This window comes from Microtus ochrogaster, chromosome 8, assembly GCF_000317375.1.
Source record: "Microtus ochrogaster isolate Prairie Vole_2 chromosome 8, MicOch1.0, whole genome shotgun sequence".
Classification (NCBI taxonomy): Eukaryota; Metazoa; Chordata; class Mammalia; order Rodentia; family Cricetidae; genus Microtus; species Microtus ochrogaster.
Window position 1 is genome coordinate 24,328,859 of NC_022015.1, and position 20,040 is coordinate 24,348,898.

The following is a 20,040-nucleotide window of genomic DNA, read 5'->3' on the forward strand; positions in this document are numbered from 1 at the left end:
GTGTGTGTGTGAGAGAGAGAGAGAGAGAGAGAGAGAGAGAGAGAGAGAGAGAGAGAGATAGATTTGTGTGGGTGAACAAATGATTGGTTAAGTGTATACATGTGACTTAAAAGCTGGTCTGAGCTGAGCTTGGAGAGAGAGGCCCTCTGTGGATAACACTCTCGGTTAGACTAGTGGAAGGGGGCAGGCCAAATGGTTGTTTCCTCTGATTTTCCAAATCAGCTTCAGAGAAGTTTGGTTGTGAGATTTCAGAGTTTTCTCCTTTAGAGGTCTTGGACTTGCCTCCCAGGTAATGTGCCCTGTTGGTCTTTGCTCTGCGACCCACCTCCTATGGTCCCTGCCATAAAAGATATCATCTCTTCCAGTGCTTGACACCATACCTCGCCTGGCCCTCTGGAGATTGCTTCTTTCCTTCGGCTCTTTCTAGGAGCTGCTCGCCAGGGCCTGCTTCTCTCCTTGACCCTCTTCCAAGAGCACAGTGCTGGCAATGACACAACCATGAGCAGCCGTCCTGTTTCCACTAGCTGGCTTAGATTCTCATTTTCCAGAGCCTCAGTTTCCACGTCTGTACAATGGCGGCAAAGATCTGAGGTCACATTTGCTGTGAAGATGAAAATGAAGTCCCATGAGCTGTTGCCAACACGTTCTTAGTACCAGATACTGTCTAGCTCAGAAAGGTTCTATTAACTCTCTAGCTCCTCCACTTTGCGATTTTTCCCCCATTCCTGTAGCTGGCTCTGACATTCAAGTTGGCCATACAGTCCTCTTGTAGCATTTGATTTGGCTCTAGACTCGACGGCATCGCCCAGATGAGCAGAAGAGCATGTTTTTGAGAAGCCGAGGGTTAGTGAATGAGTTGGACAGTTCTTTTTGAAATCTCCCTCTCTACCTCCGTGGGAGCGCTCTCGACCCAATGTGATGAGGACCGGGGAGCTTGTGCCATGGCCGCTCAGAGCAGGACGCACAAATTGTATTTCAGCGCCGGGTCCTTCCGGGTTAATGAGCTGACACCATGATTAAAGCTGACCATTTGTAATGTGTCTCGACCCCGCCGCAGAGCCCTGAAGAGGTTAATGCGGTAACGGAGGCTGGCACCTGCCCCTCGCCAGCCTCCCGGGCCTGGGTGCACAGCCTCCCAGCCCTCCGCTCCCTCCCCTGCCCCTGTCCCGGCTGCGCCACCGACCCCTAATCAATTAGCCCATTAACGAGCCCTTTGAGGAGTTAAGTAGGGAGAGTTCTGCCACGGGCAGGGCCGCAGTCGGTAACTCACCGAGGCTAATGATATTATAAGCGCTTTACTCAATAACCCGGGTGCGGTGCAGGCGAGGAACTGCACCGTCACGGTGCAGTCTGGACATTTGTGGGCACCGATTCTGTAGTCTCTCTTCACTGGTGTGTCTAAGGAACAGGGTTCCCTGGACGTCAAGGCTGCAGCCACAGAGGGTGGGTTTGGCTGGGCGCCTTGGGCCTCGCATCTTTCCCTAAAGCGTGTGTAGATAACTGTTACTCAAAACAAATCCTTCAGCTTGCGCTGGGATGATTCTAGGTCAGGTAACACGTGCTGTAGGGATTAAACAAGCAAGAGCCTGGGCTCAGAGGGAGGTCACAAGAAGAAAGGAGAGAACCAAGTTTTATTGAGTTCCACCTTGACCTCTGAAAGGAAAGTAAGACATCCAACGATTTTAGGAATGGGGAAAATGAGTCTTGGACCATCTACATGTCTTGCCCAAAGACATCCTGCTCATGTTTGATAGGATTCTAAAACGTCCCCGTCCCCAGAGCTACCTACTTCTCTTCCTCACAGAAGCAACGTAGCCGTCAAAATTTACCAACAAAATATAAAAGAGTTTAGTTGTGGCATGGGAAGGCAAGGTTTCAGAAGTAACTATCCTATATTCTGAGGGAGTATAGGTTTCCGACGCTTTTCCACCTCTAGCTGACACAACTCCACAAGGAGAAACAGGGAGGGCGACACTAAGGAGTTTGCCGGAGGACAGAGATCCTTCTCCTGGGACAAGACTTGTTCAAGTTAGCACAATGTAAATGGTGCTGGAATGTGAACCGGGACCTCGGGAGATCTAGAGCTGGCTACTCCATTGCCAAAATTCTGTGGCCTCTTTAGCCAGTGAGGTCTAAAGATGGAGAACTGTAGTTCTTTGCTCCCAGAGAAGGGCATCTCTACGAGGCCCGTACTGTTAATTTTCCCTATCCCAACGTGGCAGGAGACCCACAGCTCTTTGCCTGTTCCCCCTAGGTTGGAAGAGATTGAGGGCTCGGGAGGTTGGCTGCAGCTTAGAGGAGAGCGTCTTGGATCCGAGAGAGTCCCATCATCTTGAAGTCGGGCGCAGTCCCTGCCTCTGGAGAGACAGGGGTCCGAGTCAGGGTGAAATCGGGAATCCAGGCTACAATCTAAGCTGCTTTGGGCCCCAGACGCCCCAGGCTGGACAGAGCCAAAGAGAATCCGGTACTAGGTGTGCTCCGGGCGCTCCCCAGTGCTGCGTGCTCGGCCCCAGCTTTTTAAAAAATTCCGGGGCCGCTCGGCGGCGCTGCGATTGGCCGCGGTCGGGTAACCTCTATGCAAATGAGGCCGCGCAGCCTCCGCGTCGCCCGAGACCCGTGGAGTTGGCAGGCGAGGAAGGGACTTAGGCACCGGGGCTGGGCGGGCTCACCCAGAGCCGGGCCGGCAGGGACCCGTGCGCAGCGGTCCGGTGCCTGCGCGTCCTGGCTCTGAAAGGACTCCTCGCCAGCCTCGTAGCCCCCTCCCCTCGCCTTTCCTCCTGCCCCTCCCCCTCGCCTGCCTGCCCGCACCACCTTCCACCCAGACCCGCTCTAAAGGGAGTTCTTGGTTTCCTCCGATTTCTTATGAACCCAGGATGGGCAGCAAGGAAGATGTGGGGAAGGGATGTCCGGCGGCCGGTGGCGTCTCCAGCTTCACCATCCAGTCCATCCTGGGCGGGGGCCCTTCCGAGGCACCGCGGGAACCCGCCGGGTGGCCAGCCAGGAAACGCAGCTTGTCTGTGTCCTCGGAGGAGGAGGAGCTGGACGAAGGCTGGAAAGCGCCGGCTTGTTTCTGCCCAGATCCGCACGGCCCCAAGGAGCCAAGCCCTAAGCACCATCCCCCCATCCCTTTCCCTTGCCTGGGTAAGGATCGCACGTCGGGAGTCTGTGCGTGAGCCTATGCGGTGTGTGCGTACCGGAGACTCGGGAGCTCGGGCCACAGCCGGGCTACTCGGGGTCCAGGTCAAGGGGAGGGGGACTACAGACCAGTGTTGCCTTCTCTCAAGGTCCGGCGCTAGGGAGAAGTAGAGAAATATTGGGGGCGTTTAGGGAAGACTGTGTTGGAACTGGAGTGGGCCAGGAACTCTGCGGACCATACACTCGGTGCTGGCCAGAATTCTTTCGCACACGGGGTACTTTCTTTCCTGACTTGAGTTCTGCAGATCCGGTGTAGGTGTTGTCTGCTCTTCAATCTCTTTAGGCCTTTTTTCTTCTCTCGGTCTTTTCTTGAAGTGATTAGTACTCTAAAATGATTGGCAGTGGTGCGTTTTAGAGAGGGTTCCTCTTGACAACAGCTGACAGAGGAGAGCCCGGGAGTTAGTCTTTAACCTGACTTCCAAAGAAACGGCCTGGAAAATGATGTCACCATATAAAGCCCAGTTCTTGCAAGATAAAAATCATCTTTTAAAAATGGCGTTAATGTCCCCACTTCAGATCTGTTACCACCTATACTTATTTTATAAGACTGGGAGCGGAGACCCTCAGACTTGTATTATATGGGACCTTCTTCTGTTGCTTTAAAAGGCCGAGGCTCTAGACCTTGGGTGCTAACAAGATGCAGCAGAAAAGGAAAGAGTTGGTAATAAGGGGGCCAAGGATGCAGGCTTCGGCCAACCTCCTGGTCCTGGAAAGAGCAGAGAGCATCAACTCCAAGGTCATTCTCTTTGTGCTTACTCTCCAGGTACCCCCAAAGGCAGCGGAAGCGCAGGGCCTGCGGGCTCGGAGCGCACGCCTTTCCTTTCTCCTTCTCACTCGGACTTTAAAGAAGAGAAAGAGAGGCTCTTGCCGGCGGGCTCGCCCTCTCCGGGGCCGGAACGGCCTCGGGATGGTGGTGCGGAACGGCAGGCCGGGGCGGCCAAGAAAAAGACGCGCACCGTCTTCTCCCGCAGCCAGGTGTATCAGCTCGAGTCCACCTTCGACATGAAACGCTACCTGAGCAGCTCGGAGCGCGCCTGCCTGGCCTCCAGCCTGCAGCTCACCGAGACCCAGGTTAAGACTTGGTTCCAGAACCGCCGCAACAAGTGGAAGCGGCAACTCTCGGCCGAACTGGAGGCGGCCAACATGGCACACGCGTCGGCGCAGACTCTCGTGGGCATGCCGCTGGTGTTTCGGGACAGTTCACTGCTGCGAGTGCCGGTGCCGCGCTCGCTCGCCTTCCCGGCGCCGCTCTACTACCCCAGCAGCAACCTCTCGGCCTTACCGCTCTACAACCTGTACAACAAGCTTGACTACTGAGCCGCTCGCTGGCTGCAGCGTCCCTGGCTGCCTGCAGCCGCCTGCACACCCTGGCGCGGGCGGCGTCCTTCCCAGGGCTCCAGAGCAGAGCGTCGCGTGTTCAGAAGTATTAAGAAATACACCATGTGTATTTGTTATGTCTTATTTATGGCCTCTTCCCTACTTTGTTTGTTTGTTTCGGGTATTTATCTGCATTCCACATGCCAGAACACCTGCTCTCTACACAAAACCAAACCAAAACGCGTTTGAAACTCTTTTGAAAGGGGAGAGTCTCGGGTGGTGGCGAGAAAGGGAGTTTTGGCTAGGTAGGTTTTGGCTGGTAGCAAGAAAAAAAAAATCAGAACACCAACAAAACCGGATAATCTTTTCCTCATTTATACACCTGTATATACATATGTGTGTGCGTGTGTATGTGTGTGTATAAGGACACAGGCTCAGTCAAGCCGAGCCCACTGGGGCCTTCGCCATTGAACTAATCACCTCTCTTCATTCCCTTCATCTTGAGGGGTGAATCTGAAAAAAAAAAAAAGCCCTTCATCTTGAGGAGGGTACAGATCTGTAAATATTTTTAAAGAGAAAAAAAATAAAACGTTTTAAACATGGTTGCTAACTTTGGAAGGATTAATTGTCCTGAGATACAATGCACGGAGTGGTTTCTAGATTTTTAGTGCCTGAGCATGCAAGATTCTCTACACCAACCCCCCCGTCCCCCCCCCACTCCCCTCCTCCCACCACCAACATCCTGAGCTCTCTACGTGAGGGTGGGGTTGGGCTCAGAGGTTAAAGGTCGGATATTGGGGCTGCCCAGGCAGCACGTGACTAGAGCTGCTTACTGGAACAGCACAGTTCCCACGATCCAGGTGTGCCGATTGGGGTACACTCCGAGATGGAATCGAGATTCCGAGCTCGTGCTGAAAAAGACAAAGGCGGAGAGGCGGGTCTGGATGCTGACGGGGTTGCCTCTGGGAAAAAATCAGGCAAGAAGGTGACCCTCTCCCTGGTGCTGGGATCGACTTGAGCTAGACTGAAGCTGGGCACTCCACGAATGGCCGAAGCCCCGAGTGCCGCGTTGGCGTCCTCCTTCGCAGAGTAAGACGTAGTATATATGAGAAAGCGTCTGCTTGGGTCCAAAGCCCCATGCTACCCGCTTGCAGCCACGCGAAATTCTCCGAGGAGCGGGAGGTGATGCCTAAAGGCCACATTTCGATGGAGGGATTCACCGAGCAGGCGCTTCCCGACACTTTTTTTGTTGTTACATTTGCCCTTTGAGTGGCCAGCAAGCTGCGGCTGTTTCTGACTTGAACCCTGAGGTGCAGTGGAGGCACCTACGGACCGGACTGCGGTTATCAGCTCCAAGCAGGAGCTGGGGAGGCGCTACACTCAGAGAACAGCAGCACCCGAATCAGAAAAATCGCAACCGGTTATTTCTCTCCGTTTTGAGAGCAGCCACCTGTTCCTTGTTAAACGTCGGAAGTGTATGCAGAAGTGTATGAAGAAGGCTCAGGTGGAGTTTCTAGGTCCTCCTACCTCCCTTCAGTGGTTGACCGGGTGCAAGGAGCTAGGAGTCAGCAGCAGCAGGGCCCTATTCTTTCTTGAGAAGAAAACATTTGCCTGAGTGGATCTGTCTCTGTGCCAAGAGGCATCGAAATTACTTGCATTTTCTAGATATACACAGAATACAAATGCTTACATGACCCATACTATTCCGTGTAAAACGCCGGGTCGAAGACATTTGCTCTGATATTGCCCATTTTCTTCTTATCATGTTATATTCCAGAAACCCCCGCAACTACTCCAAGATGACGTCAGATGGACGCTACTCAAGAATGCACCTGCCAATATTAGGTTGGTCCACTTGTATTTATTTCAAGTATTATTACAAGTATTTGTTGAGGCCCTAACACAAGCTGAGAATCTACACTAAATCTGGTGGTCAGAGAGAGAGAACATCGGTTCTCTTCTGATTTATTGGATATGTATATCTTATCCCACTAAAGTTGTCACCACGCTAGGTAATCTCTTTGCGTTCTTCCCCTGACAGCATTCTTTGGACATTCCACACAGAAACAACCAAATTGCTCCAGAGGAACATCTTGTAAAGGAGTATTCCATTCAGATAATTTTGGTCTGCAAATTTCAGTAGATTACAATTGGCTGATGGACTTAACAGTGTGGGTCACCATGTTCTCCTCAGGCTGGCGTTCTCTATAGATAGTGACTTCCTCCGGTCACTGGCCACACATAGTGATTCGAGTTTGTCCTTAATATTTTAGGCAATGACCATTTCCCCAGTTATCATACAGAACATAGGTGACTCTCTTCACTCACCCAGACATTAGCTGTAACAGGTGACCCAACTCTGCAATTAGTTCCTAGGAGTTCTTCCAACAGGTGACTGGATATTATTACAGGCACGCTTTACCTTTGTGCTGTGGATATTCAAGACGCTGCTGTTGCCAGATTTCCCATCTCAAGTCTATCAATTCATTTGAATAATCAGCAAAATAGTCCCATCTCCTTTCGGGCTCTAAACTTGATTTAAAAGATTGACGTTTCTTAAAACTCAAATAGAGTTGGGCTGCAACTGCATGGCCAGAGGGACCTGAATCATACACACACTGGATAATGAAATACACTTAGATTTTATTAGCAGGTAATTTATGCTCAGAATCTGGAAACACTAATAGAATTAAATAAACAACTGGGAAAGAGAAGCAAATAAGTCAAGAGGGGAAATTATTTTGCTAACGTTAGAATGCAAAACAACTCACTGCATTTAAAAAAAAATTGAACTTGGCCATTGATTTGTTGAAAGAGGAGAGAAAGAGAAAGACAGAGAGAGGAGAACCAAATACTAGAACTATCTGAAGAGGGAAGAGGTCCAGAATATTTTAGCTGTAATAACAATCATCATCAGGGCAATAGGAGAAAGGTTGTGTGTGTGTGTGTGTGTGTGTGTGAGTGTGTGGGTGTGTGAGTGTGTGTGTGTAGCTTAATCCTAGCGACAACTTTCTACTTCATGCAAAATTACACAGTAAAAAAGACTGTCTCACAGAAGAGAGGGCAGTGGAAAAGAAGTCGCAGCAAGGGCTAAATAGAAATGTACAGTCATATTTTGCATGTGAGTATGTAGCCACTACATTCTGCCTGTCAAGTACCGCTTTTCTTTTCACAGAACCCAAACCATTGCGACTCCTTTGATTCTCATATCTCTGGAGGGTTTTAGAAACAGAAAATGCAGCCACCCGAGCCCGCAACTCCCACGGCATGGCAGGGTAGGAGGGGAGACGACAGCCACAGTTTAGGACCTATGACGAACATCCCTAAAAGATTCTGCTTGGGCTTGAAAACATCGGAAGTCTCCATGTCCTACTCTGTTTACCTTTTGGGATGCGAGACTCTTTAAAAACAAGAAGTAGTTTGATAAAATTTGTATCCCCAGAGCCTCTTGCCAGGCCCAGCATTCAGGTGCTTGAAAATTGTAGAGAGATTTAAAAACAATAGAAATAAGGGCTAGTTCCTATGAGATCACTAGACAGCTAGGGAAATGGGACTCTAATCACAGAGGGAAACCCCAGAAAAATGAAGGCAAATAGTGCATTTGACCAGAACCTATTTTCTCCAGTATGTCCAGATTGGGTTAATTCCAGGGGTATGTGCATGCCCAGAAAGAAAGTGTTAATTTAGTTATATAGTAGTATCAACCAAAACGGGATTCTGTGTCTGAGAGACAGAGAAAGCTGTCACACAGCCAGAGCAAGGTAAAACATCTTTCCTGCCTCCTAGTCTGTGTCTGGTCCAGCAGGCAGCACCAGGAAGACTACACCTCCCAGCATGCCGCGTACAAATGTGGGCGGGCGTGAGTGCCTCCCTGACCTGAGCATACTTGGGAGTTGTAGTTTCTATGCTCAGCTTCGGCGACGTAACCTCTGCGTGGTGGTACTGAGACACCGTGAACGGAAAAAACCGCGGTTCCCCTTTGAGCCGGAACAAGATGACTACGGTAAAGACTCGGGCAGCCGACCGAACCAATTAGCGGCCGAGATCGAGCCGTTGGAGTTTGAAATCAGCCAATGATAGGCCTGCTCCGGAGCTTCCTCTCCGCCTCCTCCGCTTGCCTGGGAGTGCTCCGAGGGAAGCAGTGTGTTACTGGCCGGTTTGGAAACGTTGCTTTGGCGAATACAAGGTAGAGGTCCGAACAAGGGCGGGTGGAGCGGGGTTTGCCGCCTGCAGCCGGTGGGTGGGTGCACAGAGGGATCCTGTTGGTCTTCATTGTGTATTATTTGGGGGATCCGCGGGCAGGGAAGGAGGCCCGGCCGGGTAGAGCTCGGTGGGAGCCGGATGGCGCCTGGTCTAGAGTATGGCCGAGCCCGGCTCTGCGCAGGCGCAAACCCGGACGGGCCTCTCTTTCTCCGGTAAGGGACTCAGACATAACGTTTGTTCTGCAGATGACGGGTTCGAACGAGTTCAATCTGAACCAGCCACCCGAGGATGGGATCTCCTCGGTCAAGTTCAGCCCCAACACCTCCCAGTTCCTCCTGGTCTCCTCCTGGGATACGTCTGTGCGCCTCTACGATGTGCCCGCCAACTCCATGCGACTCAAGTACCAGCACACCGGTGCTGTCCTGGACTGCGCCTTCTACGTAGGTGGACTCAGTTTCTGCTCCTGTCCCCCTACCGAGTTAGTATAGCGTCCCATACACGATTTGGAGTGTTGGGGCAGTTCATAATGTTCTGGAATGCTTCTCTTTAGCGTGGTTTGAGCTTACTGCCATGGTTCGTTTGTTTGTGTTTCGCCTTTCTTCGCAGTTTCAATCTTCCTTTTCAAGTTCAGACTTGGATGAACTTTCTAAACATAAGATAATTGTATTTGAAATTCTCAGCAATACTAATTTAGCACCTTATTAGAAGGAATGATTGAAAGGAGTGAATATCATCTAGTTAGCTGCTGGTGCCCCTCATGATAAAGCTGCACTTTGTTCATTTTGGAGACCACTTGCATTTTTGTTTACTTCTTAGTGTCTGTCACTGGACATAACCCAACAGTTGACTGTAGAAATAGCAATTTTGAAATGCTGGCTAAAGCTTTGTAACTTTGAAATGGTTCAAAATTTGAAATGGTTCAAAATTTACGGGGCTGGACGTGGTGGCCAAGCCTTTAAACCCAGAGGCAGAGGCAGGCAGATCTCTTGAGTTTTGAAGCCAGCCTGTCCTTTGTAGTGAGTTCCAGGACCAAGGGGGGCTACTAGTGACACCCTGTCGTCTCAAAACAAACCAACCAACCAAAACCAAACTTTACTTTGTAGGATCCAACGCACGCCTGGAGTGGAGGATTAGATCATCAACTGAAAATGCATGATTTGAACACTGATCAAGGTAACACAGCCACACTTGACCAGTTTTCCTTTGCTGGTGTATTAGTGCGGAAAGGCTTGCTTTGGATGAGTAGTTGGTTCCAGTGCTTAGGTGCAGGTGAAAAGTGGCTTTGGTAATAGGCGTTTTAAATGGGAATTAAGTTAGCACAAACGGAGTGTGCATTTCGCAGTCCAACCCATTTTGAACACTGTCTCAAGTGTTTGCCCAGAGTGTCACTTACGCATTTGACCATCACCTTTACAAGTCTTTAAAAGTGGACTGGTTCCATGTCAGGATTTCCCAGGACTGTTTGATATCTTAGGGTGCTCTCCTTGCAAACTAAGGAAAAGTGTGTTTTAAAGGCGCAGCCCAGTAGCCGGTCATGTTTACCTTAGGGAAACTTGTATTCTTAGCAGAAGAATGTGTTTCAGTTGTATGTGTAAAAACGTTTCTTACGAGTTTTCATGATTTCACTGAGGCAGAAGTTGGAATGGAGCCCAGAAAAGAGAGTTCTCTGAGCTTGTTTGCTCTGTTGCATGCAGCTATACTTGAAGGAGATGACCGGGTGTCCTGATGTAACTACCTAGAGGCTATGTCGACAGAGAAGCATCTCTGTGCTGGGTGTGGTGGTGGTCCTGTAATCCCAGCACTGGGAAGGGGGAAGGAAGAGGATCAGAAATTGAAGGCCAGCCTCAGCTACACAGCCGGTTTGAGGCCAGCCTAGGCTACATGAGACTGTTTCAAGGAGAAAAAGAGCAGTATTTCATTGGAAGAGGCTTCTGTATGAAAGTGATTTTTTTGGGGGGTGGGGGGTGTTGTATACATGCTAGGCAAGTGCTCTCTCTGAGCTTCATCCCCAGGCCTGCTAGTCATCCTTGTATCTTTATGTTACATGGGTTTTGGCACGTTGTAGATATTTAATAAATGTTAACCGAGTGAACAGATGAGATACTGTGAATGTTGAGGGTGACAGAAAAGAAACTATGTAGTGGAAATCTGACCTTACCATGAGAACAAAGTGAATTAGCTGGAAGACCCCCGTCAGCTCTCAAATCCTGTAACCATTTCTTCCAGGCGATGGCTCAATGTGAGGAAAGTGTTGTCAGGGTACAGGAAACCAGAGAGCTCCACTCATTGCTGCATTCAGCAAGTATTTCTTGAGCACCTACAATGTACCAAATCTGGCCTAGAGTTAACCCAGTTTTCTTATAAAACCTAGGATCACGTTGATAAGCACGCGCCATCTTAATGCAGTTGGAGCTTGAAGGCAGCTATGCTCTCTTCTGCTATGGCACTGACCTAGGCAGTGTGGGGTAAATTAGAGAAGACCTCACGTGCAGACGTTCCTGTGGAGTTGATGGAGACAAATTCATGTCAGTTGAATGTCCTGTTAGTTCACTTAAGGTATCCCAGTTAGTTGAGATGGCAAAAGCTATATGTGCTGTTTTTATTTTATTTTTCTTTGCAATAGAAAATCTTGTCGGAACGCATGATGCCCCTATCAGATGTGTGGAATACTGTCCGGAAGTGAACGTCATGGTTACTGGAAGTTGGGATCAGACAGTTAAACTGTGGGATCCCAGAACTCCTTGTAATGCTGGCACCTTCTCTCAGCCGGAAAAGGTAGGGTTTTCATGTTCATCAGGGCTGCTGTGCTCATCGGGGTGGTTTGTTTTGGTGCATGTTTAATGGATATGCTGTTGTAAAGGTTAAGAACTGGCAGTCTCTTAGAAACCTAACTACACAGAAAAGCTTTAAAGTGAAGGGAATTCACTTTTAAATTTTTGGCCGTCCTTTTTCTGTCAGATGTTAAACTTGGGCTGGAGAGCATGACTTAAATCCTCACTCCACGTGTTGTGAGGTCTGAGAGTCACTGTCTTTTCGGAGAAGCTGTGTACAGAGACCGGGTGTCCTAACCTCGGCTTGCCAGCCCACAGCAGTTGGGATGTTGATGATGAAAGGGTTATCATTTCAACTTGAGTGAGAGCTGTGTTCTCTGACTTTTATTGCTATGTGTGTATTTAAACGCTGGCAGATGTCATTTGAAGGCTTGTAGTAAAATGGAGCTTTTAAACACTTGGGATCTAAATTGTTTTTTTCCCATAGACAGTACCATAGTTGGGTCTTAGTTTTGTTGTTGTTGTTATTTTGTTATTTCAGTCCAGATTGACAGTCTCTACCTTTAGATTATAAAATCATTTGTATCTATGATTTTTTTTTGAGAATTTTGTACTTGAGTACACTGTATTTACATCTTTTCCGTCCCTTCACCCCCCCCCCCCCGTCCCGTCCAGCTCCCCCCACTCACTCTCAGGTCATGGCCTCTTCTGTAATTTTACTGTTTTATACACACGCACACATGTGAACACAAACACACACAAGCTCCTGAGTCCTTTAGTGGTGTTTGTTTATCTGTGTGTTTCTGGCTGACCTCTTAGGATTGGATAACCTATCAGGGGTCCTGTTCCTGGAGAGAACTGATTCTCCCTCCTGTGAGTGGAGCTTTTGGAAACCAACTTTGTGTCTTCTGACTTGTTGATCTGTTTGATAAACATACTTCAGCTGTGTCCTCGTCAGACTTGTCAGGTGGCGGTTAATTTAAAGGCTGGGTTGTTGTACCAGTTTGAAGGTGTTCTTCACTGGCGTTCTTCCCTCGTGTAAATCCGCTGTTTGCCCTGTTAGCCGTCATCATATACCACAGTGCAACCAAAGAGCCATTATTTTTGTCACGTCACAGTCGAATCCACTCCTGGCAAGACCTTTGTTCAGAATAAAATAATTGCATTGTTTCTAGTTTTGATGTATGGTTGTATGTAACATGTTAAGAACGGTGATGAATGGTCGACAGAATATCATATAATGGACAGCCACACTGAATCAAGCTGCTTATTGGTTCAGGAGGTTCATTATGTCGCTTTTTTTAATACTCTCTATGATAAATGTATACACCTAGTCAGTAGCATGACAGTGGTTTTCCCTGATTGATGATCAGCGGGGACAGAAAGCAGTTTCAGAAGCTTGCGTGTCACCTGTATAGTAAAGATTTAAGGTAATTCTTGATACAATTGTACCACTATAAATTGATTGCTTTCTGGTTATTTTTTAAGTTTAGCACTTCATATATTGTAGATTAATTTTCTTTTTGAAAAATACTGGCTTTCTGAATAAACATATATTACAATGTTCTCATAAGTATGCAATAATTACTTAATATTTCAATTTTTTAGATTCTTATTTTTCTTTGAGTTGCATTAGTTTTTAGGTTTTAAAGTCAGATTGTAGTGGCTACTGTTTGGGCATTGTATTGTGACCTGTAGTTAGTATACTGGTGATTATCAACTATATGGCTTGGTTATTGAGGGTTAAAAGGAAGTCTTACAGTATCATGGTTCTTTTACATTTTTTTAATAGCAATTCAGCAGGGGTTGACAGTCAACAATAACCTCTGTTATTATAGACCTCAGGTCTAGATTTTTAAGGATATGACAGGTTAGGAAGACACTTTGCTGCTGCTCTTTTGTGAATTTGCTCCTTCTGGTATCTACGTAAAATTTTGTTTGTATGTAAGCTTTTAAATGTTCTGCTTGCAGGAAATTTACGATTTCTTACAAAAATATTTTTGTGGAGGCTTAAATATTGAAGGAAAGACATTCTGACAGGGAAAAAGATATTTTCAGGGGATAAAATGCCTTAGGTTATTTTTTTGTTCCTATAAGCTGAGCTTCCTTCTTTGAACGTTGAACATGATGACATCAGAGCCTAAGGGTTAGCTCTGCTACGTGCAAGGCAGCTGTCCTTATCTTTCCCTTTGAGTTTGTGCCTGCAAAGCCACCAGTCGGCCTGCTAGTGATGCCTTCTTCACTGTCCTCCAAAGGCCTTTCCCTGGGGAACAGCAAGAGTTTGAGTCGCCAGATGAAGTCTTTGAAAAGCTGGTCTGGTCATAGAAAAAAATGAAAATGATTCTTTTACAAAAAGCCAAAAGGCATTTTGGACTCTGTTGTCTTGTTTTGAGTGGGTTTAATACTTTTATCTCAAATGAGTCAAGAAATTTTGGGGGAAATGTCATAACAACGAGTGTTTTGTCTTTAAAAGTGTATATCCTTAGCTGGAGTGTACTTCATACTTGGTGTTTGTGTGTGTGCCAAGTTTGACTAAGTCACCGCACTCCTGACTAAAGTGGACGCCTGCTCTGGGAACGCGGTCTTTTTTATGATTTTAGGATTAGATGGACTTTGGGAGCAAAATGTTATTTTTCAGGAAGTAGATGATGATTATTGAGTTTTGATGTTTCCTAAAAGGTGTACACCTTGTCAGTGTCCGGGGACAGGCTGATTGTGGGTACAGCAGGCCGCCGGGTGCTGGTCTGGGACCTGAGGAATATGGGCTATGTGCAGCAGCGCAGGGAGTCCAGCCTGAAGTACCAGACGCGCTGCATCCGCGCCTTCCCAAACAAGCAGGTACTGGTCCCCTCAACTCCCTTCCCTGAATTTCCAAGTCGTGGTGATTTACAATTTGCCTTAGGTCTGCTCTTTTTAATTCTTTAATGGCAACTGAAGGTTAGAGGAGAATAATAACCCCACATTTAGGGAAGTGTTGATGGCCAAGTGCTTTGAAGAGATGCCTTTCTTATTGATGGTTTTGGTGTGGGATGCTCAGTAAATATGCGGTATCAAAGAGTTTAACATATCCCAATTTATATGCCAATCAAAGCTTAAGTTTGGAAATTTAAGTTTATAGAATTTGCTTTTTTTTTTTTTTTAAATGTAGCTCAGGTTGGTACACTCCTTTAGCCTCAGCTTCTCCGAGGCTGGGATTGTAGATATGGATGCCTGCCTGCCTGCCTGCCTTTGTGGTTTCTTAATCCTGATATTATCAGGGTTGTTTCTCTCTCACTTAACAAGAGAGCTTTGATATTTTTTTTTCTTTCTTTTTAATAAGAATGCCGCTGAGATGAGGTAGAGTGTCTCTCGTGTACTGAGTGGGTCTCCTTCCATCATTACTTAAAAAAAAATGAGTAAGCTACCTTTTATTTGCAGTCCTTAAAGCTGTAAGGGGAGGTTAGCCTCGCTGGCCTACTCCTATAATCTTAGCAGTCTGAAGCAGAAGAGTGTGAGTTCATGGCCATCATGGGCTATAAAGTGAGACACCGTCTCAAGAAATACAAGGGCAGTTGTTGCGAGGTGAGCAGCTGCAGGATTTTTTTTTTTTTTTTTTTTTTTTAGAGAAAGCCTCACTTAAAGCAGTAGATGCATTTGGAATCAGGGCTTCCTTTAGCTGCTGTGGAATATGGAGCAGGAAGTCAGTTCTCTTGGCCCTTTGTCTCACCTTGAGTCTCAAGTGGTGGTTACTGTTCTTGAATTAAAGACAGTCAGCTGCAGCTAGTGAAACTTGGAGAGTTTGAAATGTGATTGAAACATACTTGCATTACAGAAATATTTTGTCTTTATGTTTAAATTTTTCTGTAGGATTATCTTTGCTTTTATGATGAATCCTTAAAATAGGATTTTATTTTTTAAAAAAATGGAGATGGCTCAGTGCGCAAAGGTGCTTGCTGCCAAGACTGATGCCCGAGTTCTACCCCTGGGACCCATGTGGTGGAGGAGAAAACTGACAGTTGCAGGTTGCCCTCTGACCTCCATTCATAAGTGCCTCTACACACACATGCATACACATAAATAATAAAAATTGGATTACGTTGAATTCATTTTCTGTGAGCAGTTTTTGGGAATAACTTTTTAAATATCTGGAGTAAAATATAAAGATGTAAAAAGTATGTTTCATAATCATTACATTATCTTTTTAAAAATATGTTGTTATTTAAAGGGACGATGAAAGACGGTTTGAAACTGGGGCGCCCTCGTGACTGTTGCTCACAGTCTGGTTTATGCAAACCTGACTCACTAGTAAACGCAGAGGCGGGCCAGCCGAGCTGGGACAGGATCACTGGTGCATCCTCCCAGTGAGGGGGCACAGTGCTTAGAGTTAAAGGTGCAGAGGGGGTTTTACCTGCGGCAACAGGTTGTAGTCCCCGTCAGGGCAGGAGACAAAGGATACTAAAACTTAGAAGTTTTTTAGATTTGACAGAACAAGTCATTTTTGGTTGCAGTGTGCTAGGTACTGATAGTGTGGAGAGAGGAAGCCAGCAAGGGTGGCGCCATGTCTTACAAAGCAGGTGTCTATAGAGATGGCATGGCCGTCAGTCCTTTATTAAACCCGGCTGAACTTTGATTTCTGAAATAGTTGTCTTTTTGGATTGAATTGAGGACCTCGTGTGCTCTGTGGAAGGCAGGTTTTTGCCATTTTGGGCCTCCGCTCTCTTGGCAGGGTTATGTGTTGAGCTCCATTGAAGGCCGAGTGGCGGTAGAATACCTGGACCCAAGCCCCGAGGTTCAGAAGAAGAAGTATGCCTTCAAGTGTCACAGGCTAAAGGAAAACAACATTGAGCAGATTTACCCAGTCAACGCCATTTCCTTCCACAATATCCACAATACGTTTGCCACAGGTGAAGTATGACCCACGGGCCTGAGCTGAGCTTTGAGACTCAGGCAGAATCCTAAGAGTTGCTCTCCGCTTCCGTACACAGAGCCATATTAACAAGTCACATTACTTGCAGGTGGTTCTGATGGATTTGTAAATATTTGGGATCCGTTTAACAAAAAGCGACTATGCCAGTTCCACCGATACCCCACTAGCATTGCATCTCTTGCCTTCAGTAATGACGGAACTACACTTGCAATAGCTTCGTCCTACATGTATGAAATGGATGACATGGAGCATCCTGAAGATGGTATCTTCATTCGCCAAGTGACAGATGCAGAAACAAAGCCCAAGTGAGTATGCTTCACCTGGATTGAAGCCTTTTCTTGCATTCAGCCCAGGACTTATTAATTTTTCCAAATTCATGAATAGCATTGTTGATGCCTGCTCGATATTACAGCTGACTGTAGGGTTGGAATTGATTTTATCTTGTTCTCCCAAGCTTTCAATATCCGTAGGTTGATAGACGTCTGATGGATAAAATTGTGCCTAGTTGTTTTGTAGAGAAGAATGTCAAACTCTCATTCTTCTGGAATAGGCTCTATTATTTGAATCTCTGGAGTTACTACGAGCTCATTGCTTTAAAATTAAGTTGAGGAATTCAAGAATAATTTATTTTAGTAAATTCTATTTAAGATATTTAAGAATTTGAACTGCCAAAAAAAAAAAAAAAACCCTCCCTCTCCAAAGATTGTTTCTGTAATATTTACAGAAGTGAATGACCTTTGGGTTTTATTGGAGACAGAGTAATATGGCCTTGCCTAGCACAGCAGATCTCTTTACTTCTGAAATTTTCAGATGTTGCTAGGTCTTAACTGTTGACTGGAGGTGCCATCTAGGCTTTTTGGCAGCAGTGGGACAGAGTCTTATTTAGCGACCTCTTCTAGGCTCTGAGAGAGGCGTAGGCACAATGTACAACGTGCAGTGGCTGCCCCATGTATTTTGTCCTCCTCCTTGTCCTTGCTCTCAGGTCCTCAGAGGAAATCCTCAGGGAGGGTTTGTATTAAGTAAATGTGTGTTGGACTTCTGTAATTTTCTGAGGTGCCCTTGCTAAATTTGTTGGGCCTCTCTCTGTAGGAGCAGAGCATCTAACGAGGAGTAGTGTCTGCGCTTTCGCGGGCTGAACTGTAGAGATGTGTTGGGATGTGGAGCCTGTTGGAGAAAGGGCTGTGTTTGTATTTACTCTGTCACTTTTCTGTTTCTTTTCCTAGCCGGCCATTTTGATCTCATGCTGTTCTTTTTCCTTTTGAACTTGTAGGTCACCATGTTCTTGACAAGAGTTCATTTGCTTAAGTGCCATGTTGATGCTAATAAAACAGTTGGTCCTCCCCAGTGGTGGATTTATAAATATTAACACAGAAACCAAGGAAATACTAATTTTAATTTTTTTAAGAACTTGAAAATAAAGGAAAATGGGGTTTTCTTGTTTTTTCTGTTTTGATGGTTTGCTACATTAGAGATATTTGGGCAGACAGGATTGGAGGGCAGTGGCCGCACTTTTGAGAGAGAAGCAGTTTTGACCTTGATTTTTGTTTCTGCTGTGGAAATAAATGTTTGTAAATAGAAGTAATAAAAATCCTTTTGTGTTCTTTCTGGACCTTAAATGGTAGAGGAAAAGGCTCTTGAGCCATTGATTTCTTTGCTGGTGATAGTTGGTAATTCGAAAGCTGCTTCAGACTGCCTCCTGAGGAGGTTAATCTACAATTAAACAATATTTCCTCTTGGCCGTCCATTATTTTCTGAAGCAGATGGTTCATCATTTCCTGGGCTGTTAAACAAAGCGAGGTTAAGGTTAGACTCTTGGGACTCAGCTAGTTTTCAATCTTATTAGGGTGCAGGAGGAAAACTAATAAGAAACCCTCCTAACATCATTTTGTGACTGTAAACAATTATTTATTAGCAAACAATTGATCCCAGAAGGGCAAATTGTTTGAGTCAGTAATGAGCTGAGAGAAGACAGAGCATATCTGTGCATTTGGGAAAGTCACTGTAACGTAATTGCAGTACATTTAGACAGGCATCTATCTGGACCTGTTTCTATCTCTAAATGAATTTTTGGAAACATTAATGAGGTTTACATATTTCTCTGACATTTATATAGTTCTCATGTCCATTTCAGTTGCCCAGCCGCTGGTGATTAAAGGTTAAAAAGAAAAAATTATAGTGCGAATGAGATTCATTTTGATGTAATGTCTTGTAGCAGAACACGAACTTAGCTTGGCCTGTCTTAAGTAGTTCAGTGTTTCTGTTGGCAGACTTGTTCTGATGTGTGTTATTTGTGAAGGCGCGTCTCTGAAGAGGACTTAGGCCTTTACTGAAGCTTATTTTACCCATGGTGTATTTTTTAAAAAATTCTTTTGGTACAGAGAAAAGTCTTATTTTTATTTTGTGAGATTTTCAGAGAGAATTTAGCGTGCAGTCTGAGTGGTCCCTTGAACTGTGTTTTCTTCATTGCAGGTCCACGTGATCATCTGGTAGAAAGCTTCACTTCCTGCCAACACTCGCTTCCCCCAGGGGCTGCTTGTAGTCCCCGGACTCTGTCTAGTTTGTCTAGTTTTGGGTTTCTCTGTCTCCTGTCAACAGAAATGTCTCTGTGTACTCTGTAATTGTTTGGGGTGGGAGGCTCCGTGCCCTTGTACAGTAGTTGGATGCTCCTGTCCCTAAGTAATTCCTGTTGCTGTTGTTAATGCTCCAGCTCTTTGTAGCACTATCTAAAACTGTTAATATTTTTCTGCTGTCAAATAAATCAGATATTTGAAACTTTTAAAAGTTGGGTGTTTTTAAAGATTTTGCTAATTATTGTCATTTACTGTATAACGACTTTTTAGACAAAGTGCTCTTCATCAAGGACATGTTTAAATGTTCTCTGCTTCATTTATTTATGTCTGCTCTTGTACATTGGGAATCCAGCCCTGGATAAAGAATCCATGTGAGTTCATTCAGCCATTTTGCTTGTGTTTCTTTGGCCGATCAGTGAGGCCTGTGAACCACCTCTACAGCTTCCCTCAGGATGGGCACCGACTGGCAGTGTCAGTGCTGTAGAGCTCATGTGTCCCTGTGCTGATGGTAACATCCTCTGCAGAGAACCAAATGACAGGCCCTTCTGGACTTAGCTGGCACACTCTCCATCCAAGTGATGTAACAGCCAAGGCTGTAGTAGCATTGGTCCTATGGTGGGATTATGTGCTTTGTAAGGTCATAACCACTTGATTGAGAGTAGAGCATAAATTCCAAACATTGTAATAAAGATAACCAAATTATTTATTTATTTATTTATACAATATTCTGTCTGTGTGTATGTCTGCAGGCCAGAAGAGGGCACCAGACCTCATTCCAGATGGTTGTGAGCCACCATGTGGTTGCCGGGAATTGAACTCAGGACCTTTGGAAGAGCAGGCAATGCTCTTAACCACTGAGCCATCTCTCCAGCCCAAGATAACCAAATTAAAGCCATGCTATGGACTTGTGTTTTATGTGGTTTGAGAAACCTTCTGATGGTTTCGTTTAGACTCTCTTCTGTCCCTTAAAACAAAATGTCTCCCTGCCTCCCCTCTACTACTTGGCCAGCTCGCTCTCTCGATTCGCCTGTTTATTTTACAGCTACTTTTACTTCCAGTTTCCCAAGTGTAGTTTACC

At 46.0% G+C, this 20,040-nt stretch overlaps 2 protein-coding genes across 2 annotated transcripts; both read left to right on the top strand.

The window, feature by feature from the left end:
• The first annotated feature begins 2,675 nt into the window (after window positions 1-2,675).
• Window positions 2,676-5,108, top strand: Hmx2 (H6 family homeobox 2). Its single transcript, XM_026781497.1, has 2 exons — window positions 2,676-3,141; window positions 3,959-5,108. The coding sequence occupies exons 1-2, from the start codon at window positions 2,874-2,876 to the stop codon at window positions 4,510-4,512; spliced, it is 822 nt and encodes a 273-aa protein (XP_026637298.1). The 5' UTR covers window positions 2,676-2,873; the 3' UTR covers window positions 4,513-5,108.
• Window positions 5,109-8,604: 3,496 nt separating this feature from the next.
• Window positions 8,605-19,340, top strand: Bub3 (BUB3, mitotic checkpoint protein). The gene is made up of 8 exons (XM_005351391.2): window positions 8,605-8,698; window positions 8,961-9,155; window positions 9,819-9,888; window positions 11,339-11,490; window positions 14,166-14,324; window positions 16,192-16,369; window positions 16,481-16,697; window positions 18,862-19,340. Exons 2-8 carry the CDS (start codon window positions 8,961-8,963, stop codon window positions 18,869-18,871), a joined length of 981 nt encoding a protein of 326 aa, XP_005351448.1. The 5' UTR covers window positions 8,605-8,698; the 3' UTR covers window positions 18,872-19,340.
• The last annotated feature ends 700 nt before the right edge of the window (window positions 19,341-20,040 follow it).

Excerpts from the sequence above, each read along its gene's own strand:
- Bub3 (XM_005351391.2), top strand. The coding sequence starts at position 8,961 with ATGACGGGTTCGAACGAGTTCAATCTGAACCAGCCACCCGAGGATGGG. Across the intron at positions 9,156-9,818 it reads TCCTGGACTGCGCCTTCTAC|GATCCAACGCACGCCTGGAG; the intron begins GTAGGTGGACTC and ends TTTACTTTGTAG. Across the intron at positions 11,491-14,165 it reads CCTTCTCTCAGCCGGAAAAG|GTGTACACCTTGTCAGTGTC; the intron begins GTAGGGTTTTCA and ends GTTTCCTAAAAG.
- Hmx2 (XM_026781497.1), top strand. The coding sequence starts at position 2,874 with ATGGGCAGCAAGGAAGATGTGGGGAAGGGATGTCCGGCGGCCGGTGGC. Across the intron at positions 3,142-3,958 it reads CATCCCTTTCCCTTGCCTGG|GTACCCCCAAAGGCAGCGGA; the intron begins GTAAGGATCGCA and ends CTTACTCTCCAG.